This window comes from Seriola dumerili, unplaced genomic scaffold (genome assembly GCF_002260705.1).
Source record: "Seriola dumerili isolate Sdu_G_001 unplaced genomic scaffold, Sdu_1.0 BDQW01000134.1, whole genome shotgun sequence".
Classification (NCBI taxonomy): Eukaryota; Metazoa; Chordata; class Actinopteri; order Carangiformes; family Carangidae; genus Seriola; species Seriola dumerili.
The window spans coordinates 153,909-166,353 of NW_019174389.1; the positions used below are offsets into that span (position 1 = coordinate 153,909).

General features: G+C 45.5%; 1 protein-coding gene across 1 annotated transcript in view; it reads right to left on the bottom strand.

The window, feature by feature from the left end:
- robo2 (roundabout guidance receptor 2) overlaps positions 1 to 11,937 on the bottom strand; it is a 159,577-nt gene extending 147,640 nt beyond the window's left edge. Inside the window, exon 1 of the mRNA XM_022748908.1 lies at positions 11,883 to 11,937. Within this exon, the coding sequence (XP_022604629.1) occupies positions 11,883 to 11,937 (55 nt within the window). The remainder of the gene's footprint in view (positions 1 to 11,882) is intronic.
- Positions 11,938 to 12,445: the final 508 nt, after the last annotated feature.

The window sequence follows — 12,445 nt, forward strand, 5'->3', positions numbered from 1 at the left end:
ACAAGGGCTTGTGGGTAATTGGACCCATGGGTGAACAGTGAATGGAGGCATACAGTCAGCGTACATGTGAAGTATACACACACACCCAAATCATATATTTGACTTTCATAGGGGTGCGAACACATAAAACTACGGGGTCCACACTGTTGTAGAAGTACTAGTGTGATGTGAATATGAATGCCGGGGTCCAGACTCATGTCAAATGCTAATCCCTTGTGGCTGAAAACCCTGGCCCGCTCCTTTTCATTAGGGCTTGCAGTGGGTGAGCTCTGGGAGTCTGGCAGCTAAGATAATGCTCCCCAAGTCAGAGTGCTTGCTCTGTGTGTCTGTGACCAGGTCTTAACCATTGGAGATAAGATGCTGTAAGCCACACACACATTTACATCACAGAAGCCATGGGAACCAGGCAACAATCAAAGAGTTTGATCCAGCATCAAACAATCAAAGACACAGTAAAGAGAATGGAGAATAAGGCAAACTTTTCCAACAGCCCTTTCTTTATTTTCTTTCTTTTGAACCACGCTCAATACGCATCAATAACTCTGATACAGTTGTTAACCACTCAGTGTTGTATTAAGTCGAGTGCCGGGCTCTTTGTCTTAAAATTAGTTGCTGCAGGTGTGAATGTGATTGAGCTGAGTTGATGACTGTGCCCTTCCCCGGGGCAGTGCAGCGGGGTAATAGGATGACGCCTGGTGTACCGAGGAACAGTGTACCACGTAGGCCTTTGTGCTTATGTAAGGGCTAATTTCAACATGGAATGAAGGCAAAATAGTGGTGGTTCCAGCTCTTTGTTTGACTGGGTTTGCACATGTTCCACTACCCCTCATACTTGATGCTCCCTGGGGAAACTGGGACAAGCTGCGCCCCGGCCTTTTCTGTCCACGAGTCTGCGGGCAAAAGGACAGGCGCAGGTAGAAACCCGCTGATCAGCACAAAATACACTTCAAAGACTCTGAGGGTGGTCAATGTGCGCACGCACACACACACACACACACACACACACACACACACACACACACACACACACACACACTCACAGCTTCACGCAAACACATGCATTCACTCTGTAAATGTGCACTAGTCTGCCATTTGCCTTAACAGGGATCAGGCATCAGACAGTGGCATATTGACCCCTGAACAGGAGGTAGTCTGTTCTCTCTTCTTCCTAATTTGGGCTAATTCCCTCCATTTCCCTGTCATTGATTAGTCATCAGGACTAGTGTCTTGCTCTTAGTGGGGCCACAGACAGGGGGTTGTAGTGAAGGGGGAGCTGATATCCTGCTACCACAGCGCATGATCTAATCTCATTGGCATTATGTGGAAAACTGATGATGTTCTATTGGTGGTGGAACAAAAACCTATAGTTTGCCGCCGGCATGTTTCTACCCAATCTCTTTCACCAGTGGTAGGTAACAGTAACCTAGCCAGCAGCCAGTTTCCCTGTCAGAGCAGGGGCAGAGGGGCAAGTTTGTATTCTGGCAGTTAGTAGCTTAATAAATGAAGCAGTAATTAACACCGTGACATTGATAAATGGAGGGCAAGATAAAGGACAGACATGAAGACCCCCATCTCCCTCGGATGGAGTGTCAAATGCACATTCATTCTTATCTCTCTGGAGCATCTGCTTCCCCCATAATCCACAGGCCCTGCAGTGGCTTTCCACTAAGGCCAATGCGCATGCACAGCACTAAACTGCAGTGACTCCATTCGATTTATATCAGTCTAATTTCTTTAAATCCAATTTGTATTCCAATCTACTGCCTTCTAATCACTTAAACCTTGAGTCTCCATCTGCTCTCCTCTTTCCTGTGGAAATGAACACAGCAGATGCCTCTACAATTGTCCTTTCACCGCCAGAAAAAGCCAAGCCGGGTGCACAGAGGGCCAGACGTGACTGGTCAGTGTCCTTCCTGAGTCAAGGTAGTCAGAAGGTAGAAAAGGTCAAAGACACCTCTATATGCCTTGGAATACGTTTTAAAAGAGGCCCATCAATCTTAACGCAGGATAACCTCAACGTGTAAACCCTGCCTATTGCTTTCACTTTCAAAAACTTTCATGTGTGTATATCTTTTCCTGTGCCCTCATGTGGTTTCCCATATGCTTGTGGTGCCCCTAACCGCGTGCTGTCCAGGAAGATCAAATAAAAAAAACTTCACGTACATGCCCACCACCCGCCGATCAGACCGAGCTTCTCACAGAAGTGAAAGTCAATTTGCAGCTTCCTATCGGGCCCCCTTCCTCGCTCTCTTTACGGTAAATGGGCTTTCTGTTGCCCTTTTAATGCGATCATTGGCGCTGTGCAATCAAGTGCTCTCTGAGCTGAGGCGAGTGCACTTCACTGGGTCTCAGGGCACACGCTCCAATCAAAATGCTGTGTTTCCCCCTGTCTGCAATAACACCACCATTACTTTTTCACCACTGCTGTGCAGTCATCCACTCCTGGAGGAAAGCAGGAACCAGAGAACAAACAAACAAGCGCACAGACAGAGAATGAAATCAGAGAGGGATTACTGAAGCAGAAGCAGATTCTTCTCTGCCTTCTCTTCCAGGCTACTTATGTCAGCTTCACTGAAATTGGATACAATTTTGCAGTCCTTCTATCCAAGAAATGTGCAGTTTTTGAGCACGCTTTCTCCCTCTTTAGTGTTTTCCCCTATGTTCCAAACAATATAACACATTTCACATTTATTGATAAAAGGATATAAAAGTTTAACACACTTAAACATAAACAGGTCAAATTTGTTGGTCAAATCCAGAATAAAACACCACTTTAAGTATCATAATAGCCCCTTCTCCCTCCTATTCCAGTGACCACACACATAGAAGGGGTCTTTTCTATTATCTTTGTCACATATTTATTCATGTGTGCAACAGAAGGTCAGGCCTTTGATGATCTTATTGTAATTATTTTTATTAGCCCCCAGGAGAAATTCTAGCCCACCAACCGAATCAATACCCACACCACTCCCAGCAGCCTGAGAGCATAAAAGGAAGGGCTCCCCAAAGAGATATTAGTTATTCGGCCAACAGACATATGTGCTGATCGCAGGTAACCAACGGCAACCTCGGGCCAAGGCAAAAAGTTGCAGACAGTGAGGCTCCATGAAACATCAAACATGAAAACCAAGGTTCAGACCAAATAACGCTGTAATGTGGAGACTGAAATGGTGGAGGCATTTCAAGCAGAAAGTGCTGAAACACAGCGAGCTGAGTGAATATAAAGTTCTACAAAAAAAAAAAAAAAACCTCAAAGAAATTTCAGAAAGAATGAATTATGCATTAGATCCATGTTGTCCACTCTTAAATATATTCTCCCCCTGCCTCCCACTTCTCATCAACCTCCCACTCTATCTCCTTCTCTCTATATATCTCTGCCTCTCCCTCCCAATATCTCTCTGTCTACTTCACTTGCTCCCTGTCCTGTTACATCCTACCCTTGCTGTGAGGGTGACGGAGTCATATCCATCATGTCATCAGAAGGGAAATGTGAGAGAGCGGGGGGAAACTGGGGGTAGCGATGGAATAATGTTACTGGGCGTCCACGCCTCTGCACTGGCCTGCCATGACACTTGCAGGCAGCCCTGCTCTGCACCCGAGATTCATCTTCTTTACAGTGGGCTGTCAGCATACCCCGATACCAGACGCACAGCTCATCTCGGTGAGGTGTCACTAAAGACAACCTGCTGTATCTGCTGCAGTCCATCCCAGCCCACTTCATAAAGCCAGCCACTGGATAAGGCCTGGAATACACAGCAAAATCCTCACAGTGAAGACACAGAAAGTGAAATGAAGGGTGCTCACAGGTGCAGAGCACATTCTTCCGCTTCATCTTCTGTTGCAAGAGAGGGAGGGAGTTCGAGCTAGCTAGCTAGCAAGCTCACATGATGGGCTCTGTTCCACCTCAGTGCTCTGCATACTGCCCCCCCCCCCTTCTCCTGCTAAGATCTATACTCTGAAAGCAAACACAAGGGTAATTCTAGGAGCTGCTTTCAACCTCTCACTGCATCCATGCTTGCCTCCAACAAATATCAGATAGAATTCCACCCTGAGTGTATTTTAGGCACTGGTGTGGTGGGGTCGTATTGACTCTGCATCTGTGTGTTTACCCTCTCTCCCCCTTGCTGTTGGAATATATAAATAGATAACTGTGGGAAACTGAATATCTGATTTTGCTGGAAAAAAGGCTGATTCACATAGCTTTCATTTCAAGCAGTTTCCACCTTGGTTTTTTTTTGTTTTGTTTTTGCAGACTAATCTCATTCTCACTCTTCATTCTACTATCAGTTGCAATGAACAGAAAAGGGTGATGTTATCTCTTTTTCAGCAGATGGCCCGCCTCAGAAGAGCAGAGATTGCTGACTTGAAACATGAGACAAAAGGGGGAAAAGGAAGGAAGACATAAGAACGGTTTAGGCTCATGGTGAAGTGTAATGTGTTGATAAGGGTGGTGTTTTCTCTCTATAAATAGCTGATCAGTGTAAGGAGTATGGCACCAGCTCTGTGGGAATGTCAGCCCACTGGTAGGGGACACTAAGCTGTGTGATGCAGATGAAATGATTTCCGATGCCACGGCCACTCATGCATGTAAGCTCGCTGATGCACCACCCCACCTTCTTTATCCCTCTCTCTTTCCCTGCAGAACCTTCTCAGCAGTCCGTGCTCAGCCATTCGCTCTCCTGCCTCTGCTTTGCACTATGGCTTTAGCCTTGATGGTACAGATGTGCGCTTGTGCGTGGAGTCTCCCCTCCCTCGTCCACCACTGCAGAGGAGCCCTTGAGTTACCTTAATGTCCGCTCGCTCCTGTCAAGCAGCGGTCATCAGCTGAAAACTATGGCGGTGGAGACATTTTAATCTCTGTAAATGTGCTATAAAATCAGATAAGCAAGCAGTAGTGTTTGCGTTGATGTTCTCAAGATACATGTCTGTGTGTGTGTGAGTGTGTGTGTGTTCATGTGTGTGAATGTAGACACAGCTGGGCTCAAGCATCACATCACCAATTCCCTACTTTCAACCGTGGGCTACTCTAAACAGTTCCGACTGAGGGGAGAGCAATGAAATGAATGGCATCAATTGATTCTCCCCCAAGCATTGTAATCTCTTTACCTGCATTGGTGAGCTGCCCCTGCAGATTGAAGAGGGAGAAATAAATAAGTCCTTTATTGCTTTAGAAATGAAGGCGAAGGGGAGGGGAGGGTGGAGGGGAAGGCCTTCAGGTCGTCTATGATGCACCGTGTTGAGAGATGAGTGGATAATTGGAGGTGCGCTGTGGGTTCTGACCTGTGCTGAACACACTGCAGTGTCCCTGCATGTCAATGACTGCAGTCACCACCTCCGGCCACTCCAGCGGCCGTTAGCCCCGCATGTGAGCATGAGGAGTAAGAGCTGGACCCACACACCGCCCGAGTGATGGACTCAGAGAGCAGTACGAGGTAATCAAATGGCCCTTATAGCTCGATGTTTGTGTTTTTTTTAAAAGGTGCAGCGTGGCGAGTCGAGATGAGATTTATTAAATTTCTATTCCATGGGACACTTCATCTGGTTTTGCTTAGGGCTACAGGGTCAGGGGTGGCGGCAGTAAGTGGATGAAGGACTCATTCAATTTACTCCGGCCCATATATCCGCGCTAACACAAAAAACAATGGGCTTTGATGGTTATGAATCGTGCTCACAAACACATTCACACACATACACTCACTACATATCATAATTCTACCGCTGGCTGGTTGTTTCTGGGCCTCTCAGTGACAAATGCCTGTGAGGAGATCTTGCAAAAAGTCATCACCATCCGGGCAGAGAAACTGGGGAGTTCAAAGGTTCAAGGATGCGATTAAGGCTTTTTTTTTTTTTCCCCTGTGCGCCACAATGGTTGTGACACTCGGCTCGTGCCACGTTCCACACTGAGACTTCAACCATGCAGCCAGGAGCTATTATATACAGTAAATCAACTCACCCCTGGCCACGGCGGCTCGGTTTACAAAGCAGTGTGGTGCCAGGGTTTTTGCAGCAGGAACACTACAAGAACAGATTCCCACATCTCTGACATACAGGCCTTATTACTGATCGGATTCCTATGTGTGTATTAATATGGCCATATGCCAAATATAATGAGAATGCAGTTAAATCAGGCTGCTTGGCCTGACAGTAATTCTTAGCAACTGAAATGTTAGTATACATAATGTAGCACATTATAGCATATATTAGCACATAGAAACACTGCTTACAAGATGCCAAGAATAATGACAGCACATCACATTCATAGTAGGCTATATAGCCTGGCAAAAATAATAGCCAATTCATAAAAAGGTTCGACAATATCAACATGCTCACATGTTGGGCCAGGGTGCCAGCTATACAACCATACAGCTGTTCACACAGCCCTTCAGAAGACCTCCAAGTTACTATAGTTTCCACACTCAAACAGGTTTAGTGAGTGATTATGTATAGGTTGGAGTCTATGTTCTCCCATACGTTTAGATTCCCCAGTAAGCTACAGGGAGGAAAAGGTACAGAGCTGTCATGGCTGGATGATCCAGAGACCACGCAGGGGATGGAGATGGTGGAACAAGACACTTATTCAGTGGCTCCACCGCTCTGAGTGGCATTACAGCTGCGGTGGACTGCTGCTGTGTGTGACGGATGTGTGCTGGAGTGTCGTGCTCTGGCTGTCCATCTTCACACATCTCACACTGAGAGACAGCTCATGCATTTTTATCACCAGGCCTGACCTCATCTCTCAAGACACTGGTGAGACACTCAGCTCAGGTACAACTGTCACATAAACTCTTGACAACGTAGAATATGAAGGTGTGTTAGTGAGTGAAAACACAAAGAAGAAAACAAGAGGATATGTGGTTGTAAACCGACTGATAATGACTAGAAATGCAGTATAAACAGGTACGGCTTATTATAAACAGGGGTGTGAATTAATACGGCTTATGTATGTGCCAGATGTTTTTTTTGTTTTTTTTCTCTCAGCTCATGTGCATTTACGTAACGTCTTCCCAATCGTTCCTCTTGAAAAGTAAACGTCTGGTGCGACCACAGTGCCTACATGTTTGCATGCCTGCCAGTATGTTTTATTATGCTTCTCTTCTCTGTGAGTTCTCATTGTGTGTGTGTGTGTGTGTGTGTGTGTGTGTGTGTGGGCTTGCAACCATGAGCATGTATAGTTGTATAGTTGTATGTACTTCTGTGAGTAATTCAACCTTGACTTCTCTCCCTTCTATCTGAAGGTTGCTGCGAGACGGCCAACCAGAGGGGAGAGTGAGGGCAACGGGATACAGAGTAATTAGATGCTTCCCCTAACACAACGTTTCAGAGCAGCGTGCAACATAAAAACACTGATAAGGTGAACCAGCACAGGCTTGTGCTGTGCTCGCTCCTGACTTCCTGTCTGCATTTTGGCATGCTCTTAAAATAATCAAGTTTTGTGGAGATAAGAATGCTCATCACATCCGCGCTGAAACTGAGTAATCTGTCCTACAGAGAGGCAGTGTGGGCTAGAGCCACTGGCTAGGTATTTTCTATTGATCAATAAGGGGTCGTTTACTATCATCTAATCATCGGGGGTTATATAAGAGTAATTAGATCATTTTTTTTCTGTCTGTTGGCCTGCTCAAACCCTTAATCGGCTGTTTGGGAAACACAGGCAGCGAGAGAATAGAGCGAGGATTATATCTGTCTTGGGGCCCTGACGGGTAAGCACAGGTGTGTATTCTGTAAGTACAGGTGTGTGAGACAGGTGAAGGCCCTCGTAGTCAGCATGTTCAATTCATCACATCACTCCTCCCCTATCCCTACCTACACACACACTCCCACTATACTGCCATCGCAGGTGTACAACCGCCCCTCAGTGTTTGAATTCCACCCTCATGGACACTGCCAACGACAGATAGGTGCACGAAGATAGCATGTGTGTGCGCGTGGGACACAGAGCGCAAGATGAGGCCAAGGAAGTTTGGAAACATAAATCATGTGAGGAAATATACATACTATTTTCTGCTGCCTACCTGTTGGCCTTAAACCTCCATCTATTCCTCTTGTAATTTCCCATCCTCCTTTGTCTTTGTTTCTCCAGGCAAACGCATCAAGGCATTAGGCCTTTTTCTGCTCTGTAAATGTCAGGGGTATGCTTGGCTGATGCTTAATAAAGCGGAGGTAAAACAGGGAACAGTGGTATTACCTCCCCTGCATTCTGCTGGTCTTACAGCAAAACCAGCCATGCGCATTGTCTGACTGTGACATTTTCTCTCCCACTTCTGCACTATGAAAAAGTAAAGAAAAATTAACCAGCGTGACCCCAGAATTTAAAACAGCTGTGAATCCTTTTATTTTTGAGTGATCACAGAGCAGTATTTCTAACTTTTAAAGAAGTGCGCAGAGCTCAAAAATCTCTTCTGCTCTGTCCTGAAGGTGTGGAGTGATGGCTGATGAAACGCGATCCACGGAGTAGCCAGACTCGGCTGGTAAAACATCATAGGAGTTGACAGGCCCGCGTCACTGGTCAAGTAACACTTATCACACTCGCACACGCACAGACACACACACGCTGACCTGTACGCTGATTTTCATTTAACACGTGCTCACCTCACCCTACCGCTTTTATTCCCTATTCATTCACTTCCTCTTAAGTTACGATCACCACCTTCGAGTCCTCTTGTCTTTACTCTCCGCTCATTTCTGATGTTAATCGGAGAATAAACAGTAGTACACTCTGAAGTAGAGGAAAGCGGCTTCAATGACGAGTGATGAGATCGTGGGAGACAGGAGAGGAGAGCTTCCTGTAGATCTCAGATGAAGGTTCTTCATTACAGCAGCCCCATTCCAGCAAATGAACCGCAATTACAATAACACCGCCTAAACGCAGCCAACTCAAGCAGAACAATCACATTTGGGACGAGACATTGCCGCGGCTCTTACACAGTGACTTCTGCCTGACTCATCATTCACTGAGACTATTTTAATCTGGGCTTACTTCCCATTATAGGGCAGTACCAGACCTCTCCCATTCAATCATGACCATCAACAGAGCTGTTAGTCTCCAGGGTGCTTTGGTAATAAAGCCTCGTCCTCGCCATTTCCCTTTAAAAGACTGTTGTTTAACAGCTCTTCTCAATTTTTATATTTGATTACACTCGTTCTCTCTTTCCCGTCCCTCTTCCATTCCCTACCACACACACACACGCGCACACACACACACACACACGCACACACACACACTCTGCAGGTTTGAGTTTCTCTTGACTCAGCATTTGTGAGACCACAGCCCTGATGGCAGATAGAGAACTGCGCAGTGTCGAGGGCATCAAAGACCCAGTTTGGCCTTCTCCATAGCCTCTTAGACAGATTTAAGTTAGACCATATTTCAGCACCTCTCAGGGTGTCACCCAGGATGGACGTGATGTCACCAGCTCCTACATCAGACACAAGCATGCAGGAGATCTCAGAATAGCACGGGGTCAGGAGTGCAAGTCCACTATGCAAAGCATCTTCTAATCCAGCTTCAAAAGCAGCACTGCAGAGTTTAAGAGATAACCAGACAGCTGCTGACTGTTTTATTCCTGGAAATATCTCCTACTGCAATCGACTTGATTCTCAAAAAAGTCTGGTAACCCTATTAACATTGTTTTTTTGTTGTTTTGTTTTTTTAAATGCACAATCTTAACTCAGGTCCCAAAACAATCCCCTCTCTCTTCCAGCCCTGGCAACACCCAACACACACTCTTTCTCTTCCTCTATTCTGTCTCCATCTCACCTTTTCTCTCCTCGCCTTACACACTAGCAGTATTAATCACAGCACACTAAACAGTGACTGACGCCATTCACAAGGCTTGGCTTTGTTGGCTATGCTGCCCAGTGAATACAACTCCAGACCTTTTTGTCTGCCTAAGTGGACTCTTAGAGTAAGCTCCTCCCTCTCTAAGGACCCTCAGATTACCTCTGAAAGGGGCTGGGTGATGGGTGAGTTCTGCCAGGGTGGAGGGGGAGAGCAAGGAAAAGGGGGGAGAAGGGTGACAGGCAAATGATTGGGAAGATTCACTGCTCCCGGGGAGATGTGCACCCTCTCCCTCTGGGCAGCTAGCAATGCCTTCAGCCACTGCTTAGCAACCAGTGGGTTTGGCTGAGCAGAGTGAAAGACACCAAAAAAAAAAAAAAAAAGGTAAAAGAAAGGAAAAAAAGAAAAATATTCAAATCCCAGCAGACAGGGGACTTGATTTGCTAACCACAGAAAGCATGAGGTTTGAACTAAAAAGCCTCAGAACCAAAACCCGCAGCTGTGAAGAACAAAAGCCGGAGTTGACAGGTGAAAGAAAAGAAAAATGGGGCCTTGCAGGCTCTTGCACTCAGTGGCAACAAAACCTCGGCTTTACATAATGCGAACTTGTACAAACAATACAAAGCAAACTTAAATGTGAATCATCCCTCACAACATTGTGCTGATATAATGTCCCAGTGTGTGACAGGTCAGGAGTATGAGTCTCTGCGCAGGCTTGTGTGTGTGTGAGCGACAAATGCGAAAAGGTGTGTCCAAATCAAAAGTAGCGCTATAATGAAATCAGATGCATTTTTAAAAAGGTACTACCATCATTCCACCAGTCACAGGTTGGACCAATCCCAATCCCGATTTCTGTCACCTAAGCCCTCCTATTTTGGTGATTGATGTAAGTCATCACATTAACTCTGCAGTTGAGGCTGTTTTAATTCCCCATTAAAGCACGTCTCTTGTAGGCCCAAGCCTTGTAAAATCATAAAAAAAACGCTGACTTAGCAGCCAGCGGCCGACTGGACATAAACAGCTGAAGCTTTTGGCTGCAGAAATGAAACAGTATCATTTTCATTTGCAATCATCAAGATCACCATTATTAAAGTTTAATCAAACAAATGGGAGTAATAAACTGGGGCACGGCCTCAGCCCGGGTTTAAGCCGGCTTACATCGTGATGCCGAATTGTGGCACTGAAATCCTAAAGCCAAATGACCACAGCAGCACTGTCTCCTACAGTGCAGAGGCAGAGAGTGTAGTATCACAACACATCTGACAAACACCCCCAAGCCAGTGAACCCCCTGTCCACAGGTCTGACCTACCACTCTTGTGTTACCCTACTTTGTCTTTCATTCCAGCCGCCTAAAAACACAAAAATGTTTGGGATTTGTTTGCCTTTATTTTCAAAAACCCTGTAACAGAACGCTCTCCACCTCTGGGGAGAGGTGACCTGTAGCCAGTGCAACAGAACCTGAGAATCATACTGTAGTGTCACAGAGTTACAGAAGGAGAGAGAGAGAGAGAGAGAGAGAGAGAGAGGGAGAGAGGAAAAAAATTCAAAAACAATTTTCTAATGGGTCCTTCTAATGTCATAATATGCATATGATTCATGAATATTATATATAGGCTAATATAAAAACAGGAGCTGCCTCTTCTATCTGTTGCATAGGAAGAAAAAAAAAAGATTCATCTCTGCCCTAATTTTAACCTCCTGAAAGGCAAACACTGCAGTGGATGGAAGACTTGGATTCAACTGCTTGTTCATATATTACTCTGAGTTTAATGAATGAAAAGAAAAAACATAACTCCTGAACTGGTGCATTATAGGCTAAATTTAAATCTTATCTTCATAAGATCAGTCTAGTTATCAACATTATCCCCTGATGACAACTTTGTAGTTGCCGATTTAACAATTCTTTAAACATTAAAGCTCCGAGAATTTAAGATTTTTTTTTTTTTTCCTCCTGCAAATCACAGTCCGTCAACATACACTTACAATATTGGAGTCAAATCAACACTTGCAAGAGACAAGTGGCGAAGTCTGTGTAAAACAAACATGAATATTCTTTTAAATACATGTAAGAAGTTTTACTCAACAGCACTATCGGCAACTTACCATCAGCTTGAAAATACAGTAATCCACCAACAAGGATGAACGCTAGCGGACCCATACTAGCATATTAAACATCCACGGCGGGCGCGCAAATCCTCGAATTCACTGCAGAAATAAAATATGTCCGAAATGACAGCCAAGTCTATTCCGTGTTTCTGGGAGTTATGGAGGGGGTCCTACTCACTGACCAAAGCCAGTTTCAATGTCCAGAAACAGAGAGGATCCATTTAACAGTAGGTCACCCGGAGCAGCTCGGGGTGTAAATATCCAGCAAACCTTATAGGCTACCCAAACTCTCGGTCTGTGAGTGTTATCCCCGCTTGCCCCCGGAGTTCATCCGCAATCTCTGCTATTTTTCCAAGACGACCTATACTGTAGAGGATGAAAACCACAGAAGCCAGTCAGGTGAGGAAATTGGAAGTCCACGCTGGAAAAGAAAACGTATATAGGCTATGCACTTCCCCGGCAGGTCCTCGGTTCCTTGAGACGCGTCTCTGGCACCTCTCAAATCTTCAGCGATGTCCTCCACAGTTCAACACATGGCTCGGCTGATACTCTTGACTGCA